General features: G+C 42.8%; 1 protein-coding gene and 1 long non-coding RNA gene across 2 annotated transcripts; one reads left to right on the forward strand and one right to left on the reverse strand.

Annotated features, from left to right (window-relative positions):
• Nucleotides 1–6256: 6256 nt before the first annotated feature.
• On the forward strand, nucleotides 6257–26001 carry HSPBP1 (HSPA (Hsp70) binding protein 1). Its single transcript, XM_088142721.1, has 8 exons — nucleotides 6257–6388; nucleotides 8706–8876; nucleotides 9773–9986; nucleotides 11034–11258; nucleotides 12493–12648; nucleotides 15188–15284; nucleotides 16516–16627; nucleotides 23412–26001. Exons 2-8 carry the CDS (start codon nucleotides 8748–8750, stop codon nucleotides 23487–23489), a joined length of 1011 nt encoding a protein of 336 aa, XP_087998847.1. The 5' UTR covers nucleotides 6257–6388; nucleotides 8706–8747; the 3' UTR covers nucleotides 23490–26001.
• On the reverse strand, nucleotides 19236–27216 carry LOC148215710 (uncharacterized). Its single transcript, XR_015796512.1, has 3 exons — nucleotides 26986–27216; nucleotides 22256–22354; nucleotides 19236–20404 (listed from the first exon to the last, which is right to left on the reverse strand). It is a non-coding gene; the product is annotated as an uncharacterized LOC148215710 (long non-coding RNA).
• Between the last annotated feature and the right edge of the window lie 10 nt (nucleotides 27217–27226).

Raw genomic sequence — 27226 nt, forward strand, 5'->3', positions numbered from 1 at the left:
TAATAAAGTTTGGATCCATCCTGCACAGTAACAAAATTGCCTGGGTTTAATTGGACTTTTCCTAAATTCCAACTCCAGCTGTGAGGGTAATGTGGAACTAAGGTTACCAGATGTCCAGCAAAAGGAGGACACGCCTTCCTTTTTGTCCTCATGTCCTCCATCCAGCAGGCATAACCTTAACATCAAATGTTGTCAGCTTTATGAGTGTCTTGTTTTTTTTTTAATTTTGGACTGTTTTCACAGCTGTAGTCATTCAAATTTTCGTGTACGGTGACCTTCTAAATTGTCTGCTTCTTTCTTTCCTCAATTGACAGACTCAAAAGCTAAGATTTACTCTATTTATTTCCTGATTCCAGCAATCAGCTTCAATCCAGCCCCTTCAAATCTATGATCACTGGAGTCTGTTGATCACATGACTCGTTATACATTTCTATGGTTAAATTTGAAAAGCGTGTCATTGTTGATTCTGTATTATTGCTAGCATATGTTCTTGAAAATAAAGATTTGTTGAAAAAATATTGTGATTGAAAAAGCAGCTTTCTGATGCTGGAAAAAATAATTTCGTATACGTGTAGGCCCAAGTAGATTTTTTTTTTGTAGTTTTTTGCTGTAATTTTTGTCACAAATGCCAAGAAAGTTAAACAGCGTGTCCTCCTTTCCCCCATTTGTCCTCCTTTCCAATTGTCCGTGTCCTCTTTTGCCTGTTGAGATATCTGGTAACCCTATAACCACATTTAGTTTAGACCACCCTGAGTTCAGTGGAGGAAAGATACATTTCATTATGAAGATGAACAGCACAGTATTGAGCTAAGTGGGCCAAGAGTGATATTACAGATTTCTGAGATTTTCTGTCAGTCTCTGATATGAAGCCTGACAGAGAATTCAAGAGCAAGCTAGCTAAGACAGAAGAGCTCTAGACCAGAGGAAGAATCAAAATTCAAGGCTTCAGTTGAAGGCTGGAGCGAGCACAGAGGCTTGATGCCTGATTGGAAGGAAAAGAGGAGCATGGAATATTTCAGGATAAGAAGTAGAAGTCCTTTTGCTGAAGCCCTAGAAACTCAGCTACCTTAAGGGCCACTATTGCTCTATAAAACTATCCATGTATTATCCATCCTCAATCACTTTGCAGTGGTTTCAGCAGAGTTGAATTTAATTTAGTCTGTGCATTAGGGAAAAATGCTTCTTGCTTCGCATAGGTTGTGTGGACACAATACACTGAGGCACAAATTAGTCCACCACAAAGTAGCCTACTGTATTGCACAACCTCAATCCATGCAGTTAATCTATGGTTCACCATGTCTTGCCAACCAAGAAAATTGTGTTCATTGAATAAACCATTATTTGGTTAATGTGGGTATGTACTGGTAGTCCTCGACTTACAATGACAATTGGGACAAGAGTTTATGTCGCTAAGCGATGTGGTCCTAAAGTGCGACTGCATCGCTTAGTGATGGCAATCCCTGCAGTCCTGGTTGCCATCGTTAACCAAATCCCACGGTCGCTAGGCAAGGGAACTTCCTGCCAGCTTCCCACAGTCAAGTCAGCAGGGAAACTGGCAGGAAGTTGCAAGTCCCAGGCAGCTCACAAACTTCCCTGCCAGCTTCCCCATTAACTTTCTAGGGAAGTTGGCAGGAAGGTTGCAAATGGCAATCATGTGATCATGGGGTGTTACAACCAGTTGTAAGTGCGAGCCAGTTGCCAAGTGCCCAGATCATGATCACATGACCATGGGGTGCTGGGATGGCCAAAACTCTGAGGAATGGTCATAACCACTATTCATTCAGCGCTGTAGTAACTTCAAATGGTCACTGAACAAATGTTTGCAAGTCAAGGACTACGTGTATGCTGAGCCGGTGGTGAACTGGTGGTGACTAACATGGAAAGAGACCTTAAGGTTATATCTTCAGTAGTACATTCCTCTATTTGCATGAGTTAAAGAATTATCATTTTTTTTCCTGCTAGCCATACATTCCAGGGTCAGATCAGGGAGAATCTTGAATCTATCTATCTATCTATCTATCTATCTATCTATCTATCTATCTATCTATCTATCTATCTATCTATCTATCTATCTATCTATCTGATATTAACAGGAAAGAGAACAGCAATGTGTATGTGCAAAAGAATGTTGCTATATGGTGTGTTCAGTTTATGGTTTCAGGTATCTTGAAATTGCCCTTTCATGGAACCTCCATTTCTTCCTACCCATCCACTCCCCTGATTTTCCATTTCCTTTTGCTACCAGTATTCTGAGGCTAGAGAGTCTACTGGATTATTCTTGGACTTCTGCTAACCATGGGCTTCCTCAAGCCTGTTAATACAGTACTTTCTTTCTGCATCTGGATGGTGCCATTTTGCCAAAGGTTAAGCACCCCAAATGAGATGCTAGTGGAGATAATTATTTTATATGTCTTTTTACAGCAGCAACAACGAAACAAAACACTAAGATAGCATAAAATAAATGTTAATAGAATCAAGAACATTTATTCAAAAAAGCTGGAATAATACACAATACATTAGAATAAATACATCTGTAGCTTTTTTTTAGGAGGCATTTATGCTGGTTGATAATCAACTTTGTATTTCTGCTCCACTGAGAAGTTTGTTCCTAACAAGTTTTATTTTTTTTTAATATTGCTCTGTTAAGTTTTTAATCTTTATTTTGCTATGCTTTTCTGTTTCAACCCTTGGGATTATTTTTCCCTTTTTAAATTCTAATAGCTGAATTTGTTAAAGCTAAAAATGCAGGGCAAAATAAATCAATGATGAAATTAAGAAATAAAATGCTTCTCAAAAGAGGAACTTTTTTTAGCAGGAGGGCAAGCAGGCCCTCAGCCTTACATCCTGCATTACAGCTGAGCATTAAGACACAGGCTCTTACAACTAGGAATACAGGAAACTAGTTCCTACAACTAGTAATAGGAAAAGGAAAGATGCATCTGGAAAATAGGAAAAACAGCAGCTGACATTTGGTGAAAAAACACAATGAACTTTCAAGATGACTGCAAGGCAGAAATACCCCTGATTTTCTTTTTCTTTTCTTTTTCCTCTTTGCTTGATTGTTTGGTTCAATTCAACCTAGAAATCTAGGCCACTGTTTTTACTAAAGTTGCTGGAAGGAAGAACCTCTCTTTTCTTCTTAATGTACATACGTATATAAACCAAAACACCCATGTAGTACTGAACCTACGAATAAGATCAAGTTCCTGAAATTTAGAGTTTGGGTACCTGGGATTAGATGCAAAGCTAGATGGGTATAGCAAGGCAGTTTGCAGAAATCGGTGGTTTGGGGCCAGGAAGTCAAGAAACCTATGTTATTACAAATCCACTGCCTTCGGTCATTCACTGATCTAGCTAAATAGCTTTTCTCCAGTTTGATGCTTTCAGCATACGTCGGACTCTCATTGCCTGTCAATATGGCTTACCTGAATGGATGGACGATTTCTGTACCATTTGTCCGGGACCACCAGATCAGATGCTAGAAGAGATAAGACATTAGTCTAATGAATTTCTGTATTTATGAAGGAACGGAGAATGGGAGAGGAAGGGAGAGGATTGTATCTTGGAGCATCTGCAGCAGTTCTCCAGTTGCAAGGAATCTAGCCCCATTACATTTTGTGATTCCCATCAAGTTGCCGTTTGGTTCCAAATTTAATCGTATTTGGAAGAGACCGAAGGAAATCAAGAAGAATTAAGCTTATTCCTGTATTTAAAAGGAATCAGAATGATTACGCTCTTGCTTAATCTTACATCTGCAGCCTTTGGACTAATGATCTTGAATGGCCTGGTTTTGCAAAACAATGGCAGGTTGTTTTGAAAATTGAGACATTTATTTATTTGTTTGTTTGATTAAGTGCATTATGGCTGCCCATTCCAGTAGACTCTGGGAGGCTTACAAACAATGAATTTCAGAGAAACGAATTTCATGTTAATTTAAAATCAAGTTAATACCACAGAAAATGTATTGGACACCCCAGGAAAGGTTCAGTTACGACTGATTACAATTGTCTATTAGGAATGCGATTTGAGATTTGGAACATTAATTCATGTGGTCTCGGTTATCATATTTTGGTCTGATATTGAAAGGACTGTCAACATGACTTTGGAACAGTGTTTCTCAACCTTGGCAACTTTAAGATGTGTGGCCTCCAACTCTCTAACTTCTAGAGCTAAAACAAATTTCCAGGCATTTCCTTTCTTCTTTTTAATTATATATATGGAGTGTTAGAATAAACATTGAAAGATGAATTCTGATTCTGCTATTTTCCTTTAGTATGCTACTGTATCTCTTTCTTTAATAAAGCAATCATGGGAGTGAGTTTCAATGCATTATGCTTTTAATTTTTCTCTTATTCTAAATTCAAGCCTTAAGGTAAATGGAAACACAAAATGTCCAGTCTTTGGGTAAATACAGAATCTTGGAAACCACAAGAGGAATTTCCAACTCTCATTTATTTATTATTAATTATTTATATTAATTTATATTTCAAATTAAGTCACCACCCATCTCACTCAGAGCGACTGAGTGGTTTACAATAAACCATAATAAGTACAGATTAAAATACAATAAAACAATGTACATAAATAATGTATTTATAGGGAATTCATGAAGGTGGAGTCTCCTTCATGGGGGGGAGGGTTGTATAAAAAAGAGTCAACATGGTGGTTTGCAACCATTCAAAATCTTGCTCCTTTGCAGAGTTTTGACCATCTTTCCTTTTTAATATGCCCCCACGATCACCCTGAATGATTTGAAATGCTTCTTCCCAGGTTTCTGGCCACCTGGCTTGAGTCGTCATTTATAAGATAAGGAATCAACGGACTCACCTTCTATCTCTGACTTATGTTTTTTTTTTAAGAATACTCATCCATTTTATTAGGTTGTTATAAATCTCAATACATTGTATTGTTTCCATACATTGATGTTTGTATAATGTATTTTAAAAATATTAACGTTCTATTTAAATTGCTGAGAATATTGAGAATCATATTACAAGCATAAATGACTTAGCTTTTTCATCTGAAGTTGAATATAACATTGAAAAAGAACCACTGCAACTCACATGAAAATAATTGTTATATGCTGTAATGATTTGAAATGCTTCTTCCCAGGTTTCTGGCCACCTGGACTAAGCTGCCGTTTCTGAAATAAGGAACCAAGAGATTGACCTATCTGTTACTTATGTTTACCTCTCTCCTATTAGTTTCCCAACCTCTCTACAATCTGTGCCACGTCCCAAGGCTCTGCCCAAGAACTTCACCCTACTTGAGTGTCTTGGGGACACAGCTGCAACCACCAGTCTTCCCCTTGCAGGCAAGACTCCTCACAGTTAGCTAGATCGTATGTCACCCTTTCTAAACAATGCCTGTTGAAGGCGCTCACAACATTATGGGAAATAATAGATGGCATCAACCAGAAGCAAGATGTTTTCGTCCTAATCTGTTGCAGCACTCATCTTGTGAGGGGCAGCCATGAAAATCCATGTGGCTTTTGTCTTGGGGGCTCAATAAGGTATCAGACCTGGGGGTGGGGGCACTGCCAAGGCATAGGGCCCCAACTTAGATCCAGGTTGGCAAATGTTTGAAGTCAGACTTCATGAGTGGTGGAAATAGGAAATGTAACTTGAAAGTATAGTCTACTATAAAAAAAGTAAAACTATATAAAAAGTAAATATACTATAGTATGGAATTCATCTTCTAAGGCTGCTGTCAGGCACGTGTTTATCATAGCACTGTCCTCACACTCCTTCACTCATACCGATTGCATTAAGTTTGACTTCCGAGATGTGATGGGCCCCAACACCCATCCTCATGCTGGGTGGGGGAGCTGTCACGACCCTCCCTCCGGCCTGGGGATGATGGGAACTGGACATCGGTTTTCCTGCCATCTAAAATCCACGCCCGTCCGGATTTTTGCAGCCCGGGTCTGCTCCCCAATAGCGAGAGCGTGCAATCAAGGACACACAGAGAAACGTAACGGGCACAAGCAAAGAACGTGTCTCAACACGCGACCCCTCTAAACTTGAGAGACCCCGCCGAGCGCGACCGCTCATCCTCCGCCTCCTCATCCTCGGCTGGAATCCACGCACTCGGATTTCCTCGTTGGCGGGATCCTGCGCAGCACCGCGCAGGCGCCACGCCGCTCGGCCAGCGCGGGAGAGCGCCGCTGGCGAAGGCGGAGCGGGCGCCCGGTGCAATTCCCGACAGCCGCCGCCAGGGGCCCCCGAGCCACCCCCGCCCAGTCTCCGCCCCTTCCTTCGCACGTGGTTGCCGATGGCCGCTCGCAGGAGCGGGGCTGGGGAGAGACGCGCGTCCTCTGCGGGGCCAGCCACAGCCCGGAGCGGCGGGGAGGGGGCAGGTCGGCGTGGGGAGCGGGCGCCCCCGAGAGGTACCGGGACAAGGGGAGGGCGGGGGCCGGCGGGCCAGGGAGGGGGAGGAAGGGCCATCCCCAGGAAGGGGGAGGCTTGGAGGAAGGAAAAACGAGAATTAAGGGAAAGGAGAGACACCCCCCCCAGGAGAAGAGGAGGTCACGGTGGGGTGTAGGAAGGCGAGGAGGAGGGCCGGGGGATTGGAGTCGCCCTGAGCCGAATCCGTCAATTTCTTGGAAACCTGTAGCTGGTTGTACCCTGTATTTGGCCTTTAAGAAAATGCCAGTCCCTTCTCAGAAAGGGAGGTCGCCATTCCTCTGTCAAACTGCCTTAGCTTCTCCAGAAAAATCCTGCAGTCCTCCATGACTTAAAGGAAAGGCCCCCCTCCGTCCCATATGGGCCCCCTGGCTGTTAATGGGTGTCGGGGTTCCCAACGTTCAGAGCGATTATCTGTGGGTAAACATTACAGCAGTCCTGCACTGTAGGCCAGTTTTATAAATTGCCTGGGGAGGAATCTGTGGCAGAGGGAGAAAGGCCCAAGGCCTGTCTAGCCATTTCTTGACAGAGGGTGGAACAGAGCCATGGACTTTCTGATTTTTAGCTCTGGACTCTTAGAGCTGCGGGAGGAAGGTTTCTGGAGACTTTTGGAAAGCGGGAGCAAGAACTGAAGTCTGTCCATTGCATAGGATGTATTATTGCTTTTGTTTATTTTTTCATTAAGCATCCTGCCCTCCTCTGAAGCTCAAGCTGCTGTGTGTAGTTCTTTCATTTCCTTATTTTAGCCTTGAAACAACAGCCTTGTGAGGTAGATTAAACTGAGGGTGAGGGGCGGGCCCAAGATAGTTTTATAATTTTCAGAGTATGCTATGTCAGGTACATAAAATGATGGCCTTGGGGTTCATTAGGGTGATTCTGCAATAATTCCCAGATCTTGGTTCAGAGTTTACAATTATCAGTTTGGATCCATGCATGACTTTGTAGCATAATTTGTGTGCTGGTCTACAGTTGGTGACATTAACATTCAAATTCCTATTATATGATGCTGAACAGGGGACAGGAACTAGTTCATACTTGGCCTGATTTATCCCTTGGATTACAATGACGATAAATTAAAGGAGCTGGGTTCTTCACTGGTATTGTATACAGGTAGTCCCCAGTTTAAGAATGAGTTCCGTTCCCAAGGTCTCTCCTTAAATCAAATTTGTATGTAAGCAGGAACAGTATTATTGTATAATACTTTGTATTGTATTGTATTATTGTATAATACTGTATAAGTAGTATTGTGTAATGAACTCAAACCATTGTGTATTTAACTCAAATTTTGCTACAATAGGCCCCATTGTTAACTATGGGTTGTCTGTAACCTGGGCGTTCTTAACCCAGGGACTACCTGTACATACATAGGGTGGAGCTTGTGGGATTGCATGTTTTCCAGAACAGGTTTTCACATCTGAATTCCATTCTTATCCTTCTTATTCTCATATCTTCCAGAGTGTTCCTTCTTTTTGTTTATGGGCAGGATCCTGTTCTCATCCATCTTCCTGTGAAATAAAATCTCAAAATTTTGGGCTAGGTCTGAATAGCTGACATCTAGTGGGGGAAATGTAGTTAGAATGCCTGGATTCTCTGAGCAATGTAAAATTAGAAGATAGTTTTTTAGGGTATCTTGGTGGTTGATTAGAGGTATGTAACTTCTGACTCAATAATCCAGCCAAAAAATGGGGTTGCCACCTATTCAGAGAAGTGGTGGCTTCCTTTCCCTGGATGTGTTCAGGCAAAGGAATCTCTTTGGGATTATTTAACTTGGATTCCTGCATTGAGCAGGAAGTTGGCCTTCTGTGGTCACTCCTGTGTAATAGTCAGTTAAGGATTGAACCTGCTCAGTGGCCATGAAGTACTGGTATGTACCATGTGTTTAATGGCAGGGTTGTCTGCAGGGGGAAGGTAAAAAAAGTCAAGATGGTGCATCACACACCACACATATAAAAGGTTGGGGCTTTGATTGCATGGCCATGATCTTGACTTTTTTGACTCCCCAGCAGACAGCTTTGATTGTTGGGTGGGGAAAGGAGGAACAGAATTAAGCCGCCTGACTCTGGGAAGCTGAGGCTGGCAGGCTGGCACTCTGATGAAGAACACGTGTTTTGCAATACTCTGGTGCAGGTTTCACTTCTAAAGAGAGCAGTGGTATTCCTGAAAAATAGGGGCTGGAACGAAGATGTGGCTGAGTTTTCAGGGGATAGAGAAAGAGGACTGGATGACCCTGTGAAGTGTGGTTAGGCTCCCAGTTTTTCCTTCCGCTTACTTTTCTTTCTGTTTTTTATTTTTCCTTTACAGTTTTGGTGACTTGTCTCCTGCCTGGAGTCACGTTCCCCAACCATGGCTGAAGGGGGTGCCGATGGGAACCAGCCACCACATGAGCATCCCCGCAATTTGCAGGGGCTGCTGCAGATGGCAGTCATGGCGGGCAACGCCGAGCCTGGTCAAATGGAGCCCATGTCTGATGAGGTGCGCAGCTTGGCTCATCAGGAGAGGGAATCAGGTCACATGATTAGACGTAGGGATTCCTGATTACCTGGGCAAGGAAGTGGGATGTGAGCAACCGAAGCAGGGTCCCAAGATTTTCTAGTAAGAGGTTGGACAAGGACAATGGAGACGTGGATTCCGGTCCACCCTTAGACATGGAAGCTTGCTGGATGACTTTGGGTAGTCAGCAGAATCTACCTCATGGGTTTGTTGGAAAAAGTAGAGGAGAGAGTACTGTGTATGCGCTTTGAGTTCCTGGAGGAAGGGCAGGCTGTAAATCTAGATGATAATAATGTTTATCACAATCCTGTATGCAAGAAGAAAAAAAGACGAGGAAAAGGTCAACCAAAGCATGCATCTCTAACAAACCCTGCTTATACATTAACCCTACTTATACATTAATGTCAGAATTACATTTAAAAGAATTCGTTTAGGGAAAGATAAAAGCTAAACATGTAAACAGACTCCTGACGCCCTCAGCAAGGAAATGGGATGCTATCTATCCTTAGACGTGGTGATTTTGGACCAGTTACTCTCTCTCTCTCTTTCACAAATAAATTTAGCTCATAGGATTATTGTTGCTTTTTTTGTTTTTTCTTTTCTGGTTCTAATTTAGTTGTAGCTATCGGTTTTGTTAGAGTTGTATTCGTGCTTTTGTAATTTACTGATTATTCACTGGTGACTGTGTTGTTTTATTGCCTTTGTGAAAGCTGCTTGGGCCACCTCCATTTTGCACATTACTCTGAGGGAAAAAATAAGCTGTAATATAATATGGCATCGAAGAGTCAGGCTTCCTAAGAAGGAAAAGAGAAGATTCTTTACTTGTTTCCTTTCTCTCCTCCTCTTCTCTCCACTCCGTCTAATGGCCAATCCCCCAGCGGAGACAGTGGTTGCAGGAAGCAATGGTTGAGGCATTTCGTGGGCAAATGGATGAAGTGGAACAAATGAAGGAATGTCTACGTGTTTTGGAAGTGTTGAGCCCTGGAGCAGAACGTGGGGAAAGTTCAGAGGAAACACATTCAGACCTTGAGCGAAGGGAAGGTGCCCTAGATGTACTGGCAGAGTTGTGCGAAAACTTGGATAACGCTGCAGGTATAGAAATGATCTCATATGTGTAAGTGTGAGAAATAGTTGTTTGAGCCTAAGACAGTGTTGTCCAAACTTGGCCACTTTAAGATGAGCGGACTTCAACTCCCAGAATTCCCCAGCCAGCCATGCTGGCTGGGGAATTCTGGGAGTTGAAGTCCAGTCATCTTAAAGTGGCCAAGTTTGGACAACACTGGCCTAAGAGGTCCGTGCTGCAGTAGCAGAGCATTCCTGTTTCCAACTCCAACCTATTTCAGGCAAAGAAAGCACATATGTTTCTGAAGGGAGGTTCACTTAACATACTGCTTGCAGCTAAGCCAAGCTCTTGCAGGAGAGGGAATTCAAAGTCAGCTAAGGTGAAGAAAATTCCTGTCTCCCCCCCCTCCCCATCATATGGTCATTTGTTGCCCAAGCCTTAAGGAAACCTTCATCAGCCTCTCCCAAAGGAAATATAATGAGAGGCTTCGATCAAAAGCTCCTACCCTGATTTTTGTGGATACAGGGAACGTGACCGTGCTGTTAATGCAAACTGAGAAGACCAGTTTGGGAAAGGTATTTTAAAGGGATGGGGGTTTTTTGAATGGTTTTATACGTATAAAATCAAATCAAAGTCTTGCTTACATTTGTTTGTTCTGTTCTGAGAAATTGCACTTCTGCAACTGGGCAGTTAATTGCCAATTTTGGGCAATATAACGGGGGGGCTACAAAGAGTTTGGGATGGGGAGTAGTTTGCTGTCCACTGTCACATTAGGGACTGCCAGGCAGGTGTAATCCCTAATGGGCAAAGGATGTTGGGAAAAATCACTGGGGAATCACCACATTATTAATGTTGTTTGAACTTCAGTTTCCCAGTATTCTCAGCATGGGCATGTTTACTGTGGAATTCTAGGAGTTAAAGTCTACATATCTGGAGGTCATTCAAGTTGAGGAAAGCTGTTGTATCCTTACTCCTTGAGCCACAAAGGAGTGAGTAGGGCCAGGAGAGGTTACCGGGTATTCTGCTCGTAGCACTGGGCTGGTTGCTTTTGGTTACTGCTTTCAATCATCTTCCAGATTTCTGCAAACTGGAGGGCATGCGGCTGTTGGCACACCGATACCTGGAACATGAAGAGCAGGAGCTGCGCTGGCGAGCTGCCCATCTGGTGGGCACCTGTGCCCAGAATGTGCCCAAGGTTCAAGAGCAGGCCCTGGCGCTAGGCTGCATGAGGAAGCTGCTGAGGCTGCTGGACCATGACCCCAGCGAGGCTGTTCGGATCAAGGCACTCTTTGCTATTTCTTGTGAGTGGGAAACAGTGGCTGCTCGGTGAATGGAGAGCACACCCGAACATGATATGGGAGATTTCTCCCAGTATTACTGTTAGCTGTGCCACAGGAAAAAAGCAGTCTAGTGTTTTTATTTTCGTAGCAGATAAAGCAACAGGACCATTTATGATGGGGAAAATGGTGCCAGGGTGGAGGTGGATTCAGTGCTTCCACAGCACCACTTTCCTGATCAGATATGAGGCCATCCAACTGTTCTGACTTTTTAACAAGTTTAGGGTTGTTATCACCGTTTTCTTATTTTACAAAGGAAGAAAATCTTTGCTCACCACTTGGGATGTTAACAGCTCTGGGGTCCTCCTACACATGAGTGCGATCTGATGTCATTGAGTTATTTACTTTAAGGGTAACAAGCCCTTTGACATTTTGCATTTCCACTCCTGCGAGTTCTAGCCAGCATAATAGCAGCAAGGGGCTGTGAGAGCTGCAGTTCAAAACATCACCTGTACATAACAGCTTCCTTAGCTTAATGCTTGGTTTTCTGTTTTGTTTTTGTTTTTCTTTCGAAGAGACTGTCAAAAGCAGCTAACAGCATTCCAAAAACATACAGTATGCAGCAAAAATAAAAGCACCACTCAGTCAGTCAGTGAGAATTCTGCTGTTGATTGAATTGATTGAACTGAATTGATTGAATTGTCTGTTGTGCTATGTTTGAGTAGAATCACAGAGTGGTGTGATATTATGATACCCTGGCCAATTGGAGTTTTCTTGAAACAATGAATCAGTAAATGCCTGGAGCAAACTTTGAATGTGCGGCTCAGGAACCCAAATTTGTCTTTTGAAATTCACATTTGTGACTGAATTGATATTAGACGTTGGAGGTTAATCCAGCAATAAAACTGATTGCAGCAACTGTGGCCTGATCTCAGGGTGATGGTGAGAATTAAATGGGCCAATGGAGGGCTCATCAGGATTGATATTGAGGTTTCTGTTAATTGTAACAGTGTCGTGGGCTTTTTGGCATTTAATGGATGTTTTAATTTAATTTAATGGATGTTGTAAGATATGGTTATTGAGCCTGACTCTTGGGTAATAGTATTCTCATTTTTGGTTGTGCTGTCGGGATGACATAAGCGGATGGGATGTGGATCTGGAAATCTTGGTCCATCATTGTCTAGGAAGCTGAACTGGTTGTTCAGTTTGCATTTTCTCACTCTCATCCTTCTTTCTTCATATTTCCTTGTGCTGCCAGGCTTAGTAAGAGCCCAGGAAGCTGGACTACAGCAATTCCTTCGCCTTGACGGGTTCTCTGTACTCATGAGGGCCATGCAGAGTAACATACAGAAATTGAAAGTGAAATCTGCCTTCCTCCTCCAGAATCTTCTCATAAACCACCCAGAGCAGAAAGGTGAGAGTCTTTTTTTATTGGGGTATGTGCAAGAAAGAACCGAGAGGGAGTTGCTCTCCTTAGAGGGGTTTTGCTGGGTGTCTGGTTGACTTTCTCCCACTTCATCTTAGGAATCATGCAAGTCTAACCAATGTTTAAAATAAATATTTAATTCTTTATTATCTCTCTTGTGGTCTCCTTATCCTACCTCTCTGAAAACTCTTGGCTTTGCTGGTCTGTCTTTTTTATGGTCATGGCTGCTGAAAGCTTCTTGTTCTGGTGGCCCATGAGTTTCTGATCATGGTTGGTCCCAACAGTAGTACCAGCCATCATCCAAGAATAAGACCTTCTCTCTTGGTGGGAATATGGTCTGTTGTACTTCCTTTGGATCTTGTTACCCATATTTCTTCCTGGAATAGACCAGGCTTCTTGGAGGTTACAGGTAGTCCTCATATAGTGACTGCCTCATTTAGTGACTATTCATAGTTAACAACCATGATGAAAAAGTAACTTTATGACCAATCCTTGCATTTACGACCTTTGCAGGTTTATAAAACAAAAGAAAACTGAAGTAAGCACAGTTGTGGTTTTATTTAATGACCAAGTTGCTGGTCCCAGTTGTAGTCGCCAAATGAGGGCTACCTGTATTTGTATCACACACAGAAAGTACCTTGTGACGACCCTCTAGTGGTTGTTGGATGCATCCGGAAGTCCTCCTGATGTTCCAAACTAATCTGCATCATTATCATCAATATTCCTTCACATTCTATTACATTGCTCCTACATCAACATAGCATACTATACATAGATTCAGATATTTCTTTGTACCCTTGCTGTGACTAGAGTAGTTTTGGCTCAGCGACAGAAAGAGACTGGCCCAAGGTCACTCAGAGTTGGTGAATTTCATGACTGAGTAGAATGGAGTTTTGAACTCTTGTCTCACCAATTGGAGTTTTGATATTTACACCTTGCTTGTATTACGCTGATGCCAATGAAACTGAGAATAAGGTTACTATTTGACTTGGTTTACATTGCATGAAGGCATGACTTACTTAATCATTGCTTATTGTTAGGATCACACTGAGCTATAAACTGTGATTGCCCAGGCACGGTTTCTGTGATGATGCAACATGCTAAGTCAAAATCAAACTCATATTGTGTGGATTCATATTTCTCCTTTAGAATGAAAGAAGTTGAGAAGTTGAATAGAACAGGACCTCTCACTCTTGGAGAGCAGTGGGCCCTGAGGTTACTCACATTTCATAAGTCCTGAAACCACTTCTGTTTCCATGCGCTTTTGGCCCTTAGAATGATTGTGGGCAACCACTGAGCTATGTGTATGGATTGTTTAAATAACGTCTTGATGTTTCCTGTGCAGTTTTCACAGTCTGCAAAGAGAAGAAGAATATATAGAGATTGTTAATAAAGAAATGAGGTTGGGGAAACTATCCTTTGATTGACATTTGACTGTTCCTAGAATAGGTCTTTATAAATAGAGTTTTGAAATATGAGATTGAGGGTCTTTCCCCAGCGCTGAGCAAAAAATGCTTTCCCCTGGTTCTTGGGTCAGCAGAAAACTGTGCCAGCATGAAATGTGCTGCTCCTGTTGCCAATTCCTGTCCCATTTCTCTTGCTTCTGTTCCCAGTCACTGCAGTCATCAGTCTTTTGTGCTTGGTAATGGGTGAGTGAGCCCAGTGGATTTTAGATACCTTGAAGCTGTCCCTTGGATGGTGTGGGAATCAGGGGAAGATGCTACTTTAATACTGGTATAGCTCAGGACTCCTTAAGTCTCACTCAAGCGTTGGGGACAAGATGAAGGCACTATCATGGGGACATGGCAAGAAAAAAAATGTTGCTAGAATATGTTTCTGCTGGGTTAGGGGCAAGCCCTGGGAACAACCCAATTTCTGGGGAAAAAAACTATTAGAAAGAGATGCTGGTTCCCCACAGTACACATAAGCAGGCCAGTTAAAGACCCTGCTGTTGCATTCACACAACTTGCTAAGCTTGATTAGGTTTTGTTTTGTTTTTTTAATGTACATGTGTGGCCTACTGTGTTGTGCCAAGCTCCCCCTTTTTGTTGATTCACTGTATTGTGTGAACTTTGAAAATGGGTTAAATCAATAATAGGCTAAATGTGTTGTGTGAACTCACCCAGATTCTTAGCTGGGCGGAACATCAACCCATAAAGCAGAGGTCAGCAAACTTTTTGTAAAGGGCCAGATCCCACCCCTCCTCTGTCTCTGCAGGCGCAGCTGGCAGATGTGCAGGCCAGGCGGTACAGTAGCTATTGGAAGGTGCCAGCCCACCAGCAAGAAAGCTGCTGATAGGCTTCTGCTGCCCAGGACACCACAATCCCGCCCCCTGCCCCCTTGACTGAGGCTCAGACCTGGTGATCTGCCACCTACCTGTCCATTCTTAGCTTGTGGGCCATATAAAACAGGTGTTGGGCCAAATTTGGCCCGTGGGCTGTAGTTTGCTGACCCCTGCCATAAAGGAACTAAGTCGTTCTTCACCTTCATTTGAGGAGTTACACCTTCTGTATTTTTCTCCCTGCAGAGACTCTCTGTTCCATGGGCATGGTTCAGCAGCTGGTGGCTCTGGTCCGATCTGAACATAGTACCTTCCATGAGCACGTCCTGGGAGCACTGTGCAGGTATCAACAGGAGTGAGGTTCAGAGAACTAGAGGGAGGATTTGGATGTGGGGGAAATGTTCCTGGCAGAACAGGTGAAGGGTTGTCTGTGTAAAAGAGGTAGCACAAGGAAGGGGAAGACTAAAAAGCCGAGGATAAAATTGTAAGTGCTGCAGGAAGGCCTTCCCTGTTACTCCCTCTGTTCACCAGTCATGATGGTGATTGCCCTCAAGGGAACCACTGAGGTTTCTCAAAATCCAGATATTGCTCTAAATCAATGTTTTTCAAACTTGGCAACTTTAAGATGTGTGGACTTCAACTCCCAGAATTCTATGTATTGTCGAAGGCTTTCACGGCCGGCATACAATGGCTGGTGTGGGTCTTCCGGGCTGCGTGGCCATGTTCTGGAAGTTTTGTTTCCTAACGTTTTGCCAGCACCTGTGACCGGCATCTTCAGAGTGCAGGAGCACAGACAGGAGCAGTTCTGGGCACAGAGAGAACTGCTCCTGTCTGTGCTCCTGCACTCTGAAGATGCCGGTCACAGGTGCTGGCAAAACGTTAGGAAACAAAACTTCCAGAACACGGCCACACCGCCCGGAAGACCCACACCAGCCATCCCAGAATTCTGCTCTAAATAAAAAAACTTAAGTGGATGGCCTGCTGAGAACTAAACATGTTCCCTGTTTGTTTATTTACATTTATTATAGCTGCCCACTCCAGTGGACTCTGGGTGGCTTACAAATGCAAAAAAAATAAAAACAGTTAAAAACTTGCAATTATAGAATTATAAAATATTGCTCGTCAGTTGGGAAGGGAAGGGAAGGGAAGGGAAGGGAAGGGAAGGGAAGGGAAGGGAAGGGAAGGGAAGGGAAGGGAAGGGAAGGGAAGGGAAGGGAAGGGAGAGTTGGCCAGTCATATGAACTGATAAATAAGTAAATAGCAAAGTAAAACCAAAAACATTTGGTTATGTCCCAGCCAACAAAAAGTAATAAAGGCTTCTTATCCATGTATGTATTATATATGATCAATATGTCTTGCGTATGATCAATACACAGCGTGATACAGTATTGCTTTCTCTGCTTTTCTTTTGTTTCTTTCACTCTTTTTTCCTTTGTTCTGTTTTATTAAATGAATAACAGCCACCCAACATTTTTTCTAAAAATATATTTTTGGTTACCTCCCATTTGCCCACCTCTAATCTTTGCTTACTTCTTTTCCTTTGTTTGATTGATATCCCACCTCACACTTTCCAGCCTGGTAACAGATTTTCCCCAAGGTGTGCGAGAGTGTCAAGAGCCAGAATTAGCACTCGAGGATCTGCTAAAGGAACGATGTCAGCTGCTTAAGAATCAGGAAGAATTCCAGGTAGGCCTGGATTGAGTTCCTTTTACTGTCCCCTCCACTCATTCAGTTACCTGATGCCACTCGAAGTATTTTTGCCTCCATTATTTTCTAGTTTCTTGAGAAGCATTTTGATAAGAGTAGCGAGGTAGGGCAGGATGGCATGGGCCAGAAAGGTGGTTTTTCAAGAAATGGGGAGGGGGCACCAGGATTGAAAAGTTGATGCTTTATGAATTTGCTTATAGATAAGGGATGGGATATGGGATGAAGAGATACCTGTTTGTAACCTTACAGGGGGTGAAGAGTTACTAAATTTATACTTGTGATGAAGATTGGAAGTCACTTCTTTATATATTTCTTTTCTTTTTCTTCTTTCTTTTTCTTTTTTCCTGCACTTTTTATTCTTTTTTTCTATTCTCTTTGCTCTCTCTATGTTTAATTTATATTAGTTTTTACTACTGAAATCAAAATTCTTAATAAAAATTATATTAAAAAAGAAGGAAAGAAAATGATGAAACCACACAGCTCTGCCTTTGATTATTGGGCAGGCTTGAAATAAATAAACTGGTTGCAAAATGTGATGACTCACTTGCTGGCAAGGGCTGACCACCAGGAGCATGTGACATCAGTGTGGCAGCCCCTGAATTGCAGCCAATAAGTTTCTGGGTGCAATTCAAAGGGCTGTGTTTGACCCTTAAAGCCCTCAATGGCCTGTACCCTAGGTTCTTCCTGGAGTGCCTTCTCCTATCTAAATTGACCCATCCTGTTCAATCATGCTGGGAGAGGCTATGTAACGGGGATGTGAGAATAACCTGGAGGGACAGGAGGAAGAGCCACAGCCAAGGCAATGGTCAGATAAGACAAATCTGAGTCCAGAACAGGAATGGAATTTGAGAAAATGTCTCAGACTTGACCCTCCCTAGTTCTCTTTAGGAGAAAGGCAGGGAGAGGGAAGGCACATTCAGGGTTGCAAGATTCTGTTACTGTAACTGACAGGTAGTCCTTGGTTAATGGCCATTCCTTCAGCGACTGTTCGAAGTTACGGCAGTGCTGAACAAATGGTAGTTATGCCCAGTCCCAGAAATTACAGCCGTTGCAATGTCCCCACAATCACATGATCAAAATTTGGGCACTTGGCAGCCTGCCTGCACTTCAACTCCCCCCACCCACCTATTCCCCCTCAATTTCTGCCCTTTTGGCCACCCTGCACTCCACTGGCCTTGCTGCCCCCAGCTGACCTTCACCATCTTCCTCCCACTGCTGACAAGGCGTGCCTGACCTGGCCCTTCACGAGGCAGCTGCTGGCCCTGCCAGGCCTTTTTCCCAAAGCCACACACTGCCTTGTCCAAATCATGTGTGGCTTTCTCACAAGGCTTTGAAGCAGGGAGATCAGAGTGCAGGACAGCCAAAAGGGCAGAGATCTGGGCAGGAGATAGGTGTGGGGGTAGTTGAAGAGGAGGCAGTCTCTTACCTTATTGAGGCTAGGAGGGACCAAGCTGGGAATGGCTTGGATCAGATGAGTCCTTGCCTAACGACCAGGTGGGGTTTGGTTAACGACAGCAACTGGCAGTACCCGGATTGCTGTCACTAAGTGATGTAGTCACATGACATCACGCTTAGCGATGGAAATTCCAGTCCCAATTATTGTTGTTAACCGAGGAGTATCTGTACCACAAAAGTAGTTATAGTATTCATAACTTTGGTGTTCAAGTCTGCTCTACCTCGGGCTGACAGGCTGTTGGATATTCCCCACTTCCATGATGCAAGCAGGCTTGAGCTAAGAGGCCCTGCTTTTTAATTATGGCCCCAGTTTTGTATATTTGCAGTCTCCCCTTAGAGATTACATTGGCCTTTCCTTTAAAATAATTCCGGAAGATGATAAAGACAGAGCTGTCCTGGAGAGATCATGCTGATGAAAATTAAAAATTAATCATTATAATTGATGAGGATGATAACATATTTTTATTGGATTAGTTGATAATGCCTCCACATGTAATGGTATGTGGGAATGACCTTGGGTGACAGGAGGAAGAGCTGCAGACTAGACAACCGACATGCAAAAGGTATCTCAGCCCACCGAAGCAGAAGGGGTGTGGGAAGCATCTCAGAAGGGTTCTTCTCCAGTTTTCTGGAAAGTAAAAGTAAAGGAGAGAGAAAAAATTTCAGACTTGCAAGATTCTGTTACTGCAACCTCACAATAAAGGTAGCGTTAGTACCCCTGGTTTGTGCTTCCTGTCGGGACTACCTCAAAGGGCTCATATTGATCTTGCAAGTTTGAAAGCCTTGAAGAGGCAGATGTTACCAACTGAGAGAAAACATCTCTCTCTAGATGGATGAAGCCTCTTGGTAGCTAAAGTTGGAAAACAAAAACTCACTTCCCACCTTGCATCCTCCAGCCAGTCTCATTCTCTGCTCTGCCATTTTTTTTATAGTCCAGGCCATCACCTCTCATTTGTTGGTCAGCCAAGATGGATTGATGCATCCAACGTTCACTCCCAGACCAATCTTTGTTTCTTAAAAACCCCAGAACTTTAACAAGTAAAAGGCAATGCCGTAATTCAATGCTGGGGTTTTAACATTTGCAAAATTGCCTGACTCCTGTTTGTGAGAGGAAATTCAAGTCGCTCTCGGCTGCAACGGCAGGGTTCTGCAGAGGGGGCAGAGTTGTTGGAAATAAGCAACAGAGAGATACTGATGCTGTATTGTGCATGTGTGACAGACCAAAATGGCCTCCTTACACAGCACGGGATAGTTAAAGACTTAGCAGCTGTATTTATGCCACACCCTAAGCTTGCTTAACTTAAACCTTTAATAATTTTGTGGCCTAGCTTAATGTGCAGAGCCAGCCCATTTTGTTAATTCATGGTTCATTGTATTGTACAAACCCTGAAAATGGGTTCAGTGACTGGCTCAGGCAACTTGTGTGAACACAGCCACTGGAATGTAGCTCTTTTTTTTTTTAATTTTCTTGCATTCTTACCTGCTTTTCTGTCTGTTCAACATTGTTAATGTCCTGGTAGAAGTACAAAAGGACTGTGTTTACAATTTTTTTCATAGAAAAATGTGAAGCCTACTAAGTAAGCTTTTGAGTTTAGAACTCTTCACCATTGTCTGAAAAGAACAAGCCATCAAGGAATCAAACTTTGTTGTCTTTTGGGAGGCAGTGGAGGATTTTTTTCACTAAAAATCCACTAATTCAGTTCCAAAGCCAGATTGGTAACCCAAACTGACCATCGACTGAGCAGAAGGTGGTCTCTGACCCTCTGCAGCAAGCCCTCACAGGCTGGTTAATTCCCCCCTCCTTTTCTTTTTGGCAGGAATATGACTTTTATGGACTTATGCATCGCAGACTATATTAAATGGGCACATTTTCCAGTGCAAACAGTATGATGTTCTTACCATAGATATGACAGGTCACATTGTTCAGCACCCAAAAGGACATGGGAAGATGGTGGTTTTCCATGGAACACAGGCTGCATTTGTGAACCTGTTTAACTGAGACAGGCAGCCTGGTGCTCTGCAGAGGTTTGAGACTTCAGTTCTCATCAGTCTGTCTAGTATGGCCACTGGCAAGGAATTCTGGGAGTTGTGATCCAGAGCAGCCAGGGGACCCCAGATTGCCAATCACAGTTCTAGCTGTCATCTCTCTCTGTGGGGTTCACATGCTTCTCAAGTCAAAGGAGATGGTACTCACCCAAAGGCAAGAGGCTAAGCCATGGATTTCAGATGAGTGTGTTCATTTCATTTCAGTATGCTGTTCTGGTGTTACCTGTCCTCTCAAGTGCTCTGCTTTAGCTTGAACTGAAGATTGGGGAGGGGGAGGAAGAGAGCAATGTTACTTTTGCGCATATGGCTCTCTCGTGTTTTCCCGGAACAGACAATTTTCCCACCCCTGCTGTTAGCCGCCGACAGATTTCAACGAACATAGCAATTAGGTTGCACCGGGCTTGATAATTAAACAATTGGCATAATGCAGTAAATGGAGGGGATGAGAAAAGCAACTTCACGGTTCTGTCTTTCAGCTACCACCCTTCCCTTTCCCTTGCCAGGCTCCGTAACGTTGCCAGGTTGAAACATGATGGCCTCTTTCTTATTTACAAGCAGCTATGTGGCCGTCTTTGCAACAGACTCAGGAAGTGGTTCTGTTATTTTGCAGCCCATCATTAGCATAAGGGAGGCTGCTGGGCAACTGTGTGTCCAAGTAAGGCCCACATTTGGGAACTATTGTGATCAGCTATGTCCCAGGATGCCTTTCTGCTTACTTCTAGTACAGATGGAATATTCATTGTATATTCAGATATTCCTTGCTTATGAAAGCAAAAAAGGGGACTGGTTTGGAGTAGTGGTTAAGGCACCAGGCTAGAAACTGGGAGATTGTGAGTTCTAGTCCTGCCTTAGGCGTGAAGCCAGCTGGGAGACTTGGGGCCAGTCACACCCTCTCAGCTCTAGGAAGAAGGCGGCAGTGGGAAACCACTTCCAAAAATCTCGCCAAGAAAACTGCAGGGACCAGTCCAGGCAGTTACCAGGAGTCAACACTGACTTGAAGGCATTTAAAAACACACCAGACACACAAAACTCTGCACTTAGAAAATTGCTGTGCCACGGAAGAGTCTGTCAGCTGAGGCCTGATTCTCTGCTCACTGCTGTTGGGTCATCCCTCCTTCGCCCATCCAAGCTTCAAACTTCGAAGGCATTCTTTTAAAAACACAATCCCAGTCTCTTGAGGCATCTTCCATAGTTCTCAGGAACCAGCTTCCGCATACTTCCTCACATCTGAGAAATCAATCAGTTTCTCCGGTTGTGTTTATTTCACATCTTGCCCAGTTCCCTTCCTATAAATCAACCCTATTTGACCTGTACTTTCCAAACACCCAGGGAAAACAATTCCTAAATATATTTGTTTGTTTGATTAGCTGGGCATTCCCTAGGTGTTGTGTGCGTGCATGCACATGTGTGGGTATTTACATGTAAATTTAATCAAATGGTATAATTGAAATAAGTGCATTTTCTTTCTTAATTTTCCTCTGCTTTCAATTCCCTCCCTTTCTTTTGTTGCATCCCTTATGCCAAATTTTGAATCATTAACTGTTTTGATTCTATCTTTTCATAGATTATAGATTGACTATAGACTATAGATCTAGTGTTAGATTGCATTGCATACAAAATATGGCATTGATGAAGCCACTCCTACATTCCTAGGGACCAGCTCTTTGTGACTCCTCTTCTCGCTAAAGTGTTTCTGTTTCTATTTCAATTCATTCTGTTTGCTGTTGGGTTTGGTTTTTGGTTTTAATTTTCTCTTAATCCTTTCTTTTCATCACTGCAGTTTGTAATCTTATAGGCAGAGAGGGGATTCTTTACATTCGTTTCATGGAGGCCACACTCTGAGCTTCTTTGACTAAAGAGCTTGGCTGAAGGACTTGAGGTGTCGCACATATTTGAATCCTGTCTTATCTCCAGCATTTTAAAACCACAGACATAGCTTTATATCGTTATACTTAAATACGTGATTTCCTTTTTTGTGCTTACAACTGCTGGAAGCTGGTTTGAAATGTGATTTTTTTTTATGCTACAAGATACTCAGAATTGGGCTTTAATGGATATTGACAGCCAAGAGAAATGAGGTAGTGTTGATGCTACATTTGTCCTTACAGGTGGTCCTTGTTTAACAGCCACAATTGGGACTGGCAACTTGGCTGTTAAGTGAAGCAGTTTTACAATCTTACTTCAGCTTTCCTTTGCTTTACAGACCTGCAAAGATTGAAAATGCAAAGATTGTTTGTAATGTTACTTTTTCATCACTGTTATAACTGCAAACAGTTGTTAAATGAGGCAGTCACTAAATGAGGACTACCTGTAGTACCAGATAGCAACATTTACAGAGGACCCAGGGATAGTTAGTCCATGTTTCAGAGAACTATATCCCCATTTTTGAGTCTGAATGTCAGGGAAGCACTTTGGGCAAGGGTGGACCAGGGCAGTTACCTGGTCCCCTGCAGAGATTTTGGTCTGCTTTCCCACAGTCCCTAGCCTTTGGCCATACCAGCGGGGACTGATGGGCATTGGAGCTCTGCAGGGGACTGGGTTACCTGTTGCCAAAGGCTCATGCAGTCATCAACTAAATTCATGCAGAGTTCAGCCTAATTCTAAAAGCTTTGCAATTAATTATTTTAGATGCCTGGAACAAGTTCCCTGTCCCTTTCCTGCAGCCCCTTGTGGGAAGAAAGAGAGAACGGGGAACCTGATCCAGGTTTTGTTCCAGTTGCACTGACTGCTAATTTTTCTCTTTGGCATGGAATATGCACACCCCCACCCCCCAAGATTAATCCTGCAGGAATACAACTCTTGGCAGGAAAAAAAAAATCCACTCCCGATTAGGGAAGACTAACATATTATGGAGCCGGTGGCTTGTAGTGGTGGTGGTTGTTTTTTAATATGGGAGCTTTTCAAATAAAAATATCTTCTTAGATTTCCTCCCCCCCCCCCCGCATGCAGTCTGAAATTATATAGTCCCATCAGAGGATTGAATCATTGGCTATAGTGGACTAACAATAGAGATTACAGGAATTAATGCAGAAGTCATTGGTTGGGCAGAATGGAAAAAAAGCAAGAGTACTGAGACTAAAGATTTGTTAGCAAGGCAAATATTTCTGATTGCTGTCTCCATTGAAAGTTCTCATTAGTTTGGACATTTATTGATAGTTGTATAAAGTTGTAGAAATCCAACACTTTAACTGATCACCTATTCTTTTTTCTTTTTCTTTTTCTTTTTCTTTTCCTTTTCCTTTTTTTAATTTAAAAAAATAAGGAGGAACTGGATTTCTGTGAGACATTGCTGCGTCTTTGCTTCCACAGTCAACCTGATGAAAACAATATGGACCGGTAGCTTGGCTTCTTAAACTCCCTCTTGACCTGGTTGAAGTTGTCACACACATTTGGAGCTGTTATCCTACATCTGCTGAACCAGCGGTAAACTGGAATAACAGAAGATCTTTTTGAAACTGAGATATCTGTGTGTTAGCTGAATGATCAGCAGGAAGACTTTCATAAGCTGTTGCTGCATAACTTCCTTTTCATCATCCTGCAAAATGCATTTGTCTACCCTCATTACTTGTAGCTTTGCCCATCACAGTTTAACTTCAACTAGCCTAAGAACCATAGTTTTCAATGGTTCTTTAAATCTCCAAGTTTAACTGGGAAATGCATCCTACTTCCCATCACTCACATTGCTTGTTTTCAGAATTGCAGGTCTTAGAGGGGAGGGGCAAGCTTGAGTACCTTTTAATGTCTTGGCCTGGGAGGAGAAGCCAGTTTGCAGTTATTTCTCTAGGATAGTATTCCCAAGCATGTACCCTCCAGATGTTTGAACTTTAATTCCCATAATCCCTAAACTATCAAGAACAGGGTTTATGCTGCAGAGTTGATGCAGATTATAAGAATTGAAGTCCAGCATGTGTGGAGAACAAAATGTTGGGGAAAACTCTTTTCAAGCTGTAACTGAAAGGCAGGACCATTAGTACACTACTCTTGAGTGCCGAGGTGCTTTCAAACACCTCTCAGATGGCATCTGTGGAAAATTTTTAAAATAAAAATTTAAAAGCAGCTGAAACATCTGGCAATCCCCCCAGATTCACAAGATTGCTGCATTCTTGTGCACAACTTTGGGCAGTCTGGTGAGAGTCACATTTTAATTGATTTTGGTTCAGGACACCGCTTAAAAACAATTGCTAACCTCTAGGGGATGGGAATTAGGGAATCCACAAATTTCTTCTCCAAATATGTAATCCAGTACATTTGTTCAGCGGAATGGGCTCTTTGTACCTGTGTAGGAATGCAGGGTCTGTGTTGCAATTTACTTTAAAAAGGGTTTCAAATAAGGGAAACTGGAAAAGGTATGACAGATTGGCCAGATTGAAAGGCAGAAAGACTGTTGCTTCAGTTGTGAAGAATGGATTACTGTCTACAGAGGTGCAATGAAATTCTATTTTCTTTGTGAGTCTTAGAACCCTGCCTTTTTTCACCCTTGTAACTGGCTGTCCTGGTTAGAAATGGTGATTGTAGAGCTTTGTTTTTCTTCATTGGCTTATCTCATCCGATGTATTCAAGCACCTTGTATCTTTATCACCATGCCTTGCTACTGCTGTGTTCTCAACTTAGTTTATTTTTTTTAACAAGTTTCTCTTTTGGGTGATAAGTCTGGCATGTTTTTGTTTTTCCTATCAGCAGAGGCTTCTAAAACGTTGAGCACGTCTCTCTCACCTTTCAACATAAATATAAACACAGAGGAAGATGCTAGATCCTGCAAGAGAAGGGGCAGCAAACTGGAAACCCCTTAGCTCAAACTGGTCTCCTTTGCATCAGCTACTGCCAGCTGCTATCCCAGAGACAAGACTGGTGGATTATATTGGGAAATAGAGCAATGGGATTTGTTCCCACTGTCCTGTATATTAAGCGGGAGCAGGGGAGGGACTCACCTTCCAAAAAGTCACCCATCCATAAACTTGATACTAACCAGATTTAGGAATATATGAAACTATGAAAAGCAGAGACAGAATGGCCAAGAACTAAAAAGTGGGCATAAAGCAGAACAATAACCCTTGGCAAGATGGCTTATTTCCAAAATAAGATTACTATGCTGGGGGTGGTCTTGTAGTAACACACATTTTTCTTAGATGTGTGATTATGGTGTTTTGGATCCAGGCTCCTGAATAGAAACCATTCACCACATGTATCACCTTACTGCTATAATAATTACGTTACTAGGAATTTCATATTGCATTACAATCAGCTAAATAAAATTTAAATGGAAAAAGAAAAATGTACATTTCACCTAATACCTAAGGGTATAGCTGCTTAAAAATGTTTAGTAATTTAAAGTGTTACCTCAGGCCTTTAACCAAATCCATGGCTGAGATGGCACCTGAACTTTGGTGTAAGCTTGAAACTAAGCTGCTTCAGATATACAGTATGTGAATTGATTTATGCCCCAATTCTGAATGCATTTAGCTCTAAAGTAGTTCTATTTGTAAGGGTGAAAATGTTGAACTTCAAAATGATGTTATATATACACTATGGAATTACTTTTGTACATCTGTGTATAAAAATATACATATCTGTAAACTTAGCTGCATTGTCAAGAAGTGCTCTGCCATTACAACTTACATATTTTAGAAAAGGAGAATTAAAATTATTAACATCGGTTCTATTTACAGAACCCTCTTTCTTAAAAGTAGTCACTTATTTTATACTTACTGGAATATTTGGAGCACAAAATATGAAAACAATTTTAACAGTAGCAGCTTAAGTGGAACTTATGTTCAAAGTCAAGTTACAACCATGTTTGTATATATGGCTTGTTTGGTCTTGGCTTAGCAAGTTGAATAAACCCAGTTATTCTTAAACCATGATTCATGGCTTAGTACAAAATAATAATTTGCTATATAGTTACAGGTCTCTAAATCAATAGCCATTTTTCATGCCTCATTCCAGATCACCCACCTTAACTGACAAAGGTACTATTTTTGGGGAGGCTTCCTGTGCTCAGTCCACCAACTCCCAGCTGCCTGCTTTGTGATTGTTACAGCATTGTAGGCAGACATCATACAGTTATGGTTGGGTGCTAGTATCCCAGGTGATCTGCACAGCACTAACCAACTTCTCTTTTACAATGGGGCCCCTCAGACTCCTGAAACCACCACTGGCTCGGTATCCTGGATGCAGTGTTATGCCTGGACCAACAACCACAGAACGACCTAGATTCATGACACAACTGTTAGGCTTGTGTAGTAAATGTTTAAGAAATGTCACCTGCCACGTCTTGAACATATGGCCTTTCAACTGGGAGGAAAATAATTTGCAATACATGGTCGTTTTAGGGTTGTTGTTGTTTTTTTTAAATGCTCCAGGAACCTGGTTTAAGTCTATTCATGAAAATCAGATGAGTTACTGTGGTAGCTCTGGGCTATGTAAGAAAAATACTGGTGCTTGGATAGCAGAGTCAAAAATTTAAAGACAGGTTTATTATAGGATAAATGGACTGGAATATTCCACCAAATGAATGGCCTGATAAAACGTGCTACGGGCGTGAGAATGGGCAGGGGGCAAAAGATCATGAAATGGCAGTGATACAACAGCCCGCGCGGTTGATGCTGAAACGGCGGCTACAGAGCGCATGAAGAAAGCCCGACAGGCGGTATTTGTATTTTAATAGTGCATATAAAGTATTTCAGTGACCCTCCAGTAAAACTTGCTTCAAAGAAACAGCAATAAGAATAAAGCTAGTGGACGCAAAGGTGCCACCCTGGGCAATCTTGCGAGTTGAATTCCAACCAAATCCAACAGGTCTACAATGAAACGCGCAGATGAAAATAGCAGTGTCTCACCTCCGCGCACGCGCACTGTAGACGGGGAGGACGGCGCCTGCGCCGCTCGCGTTTCTCCTTCCCTCCCTCGCGGCCGAATGGGAGGGGCCGAGGAAGCGAGTACGAGCTTGCGGGGCAGGGAGGAACCAGTGAGAAGGAAGAGCGCGCGGAAGAGGAGGAACAGCAGCAGCAGTAGCAAAAAAGGGCCAAGCGGAAGGAAAGCCAACCCGGGTATAAGGGGTGGGGTTTAGCCGGAGGAGGA

Source organism: Python bivittatus, unplaced genomic scaffold (assembly GCF_059951505.1).
Source record: "Python bivittatus isolate LINGU-HERP-01145 unplaced genomic scaffold, Pbiv_v1 ctg000440_np1212, whole genome shotgun sequence".
Taxonomy (NCBI): Eukaryota; Metazoa; Chordata; class Lepidosauria; order Squamata; family Pythonidae; genus Python; species Python bivittatus.

Coding starts and splice junctions, on each gene's coding strand:
- HSPBP1 (XM_088142721.1), top strand. CDS start 8,748: ATGGCTGAAGGGGGTGCCGATGGGAACCAGCCACCACATGAGCATCCC. Junction 9,987..11,033: donor AAACTTGGATAACGCTGCAG/GTATAGAAATGA, acceptor ATCATCTTCCAG/ATTTCTGCAAACTGGAGGGC. Junction 16,628..23,411: donor AGAATCAGGAAGAATTCCAG/GTAGGCCTGGAT, acceptor TAAAAAAATAAG/GAGGAACTGGATTTCTGTGA.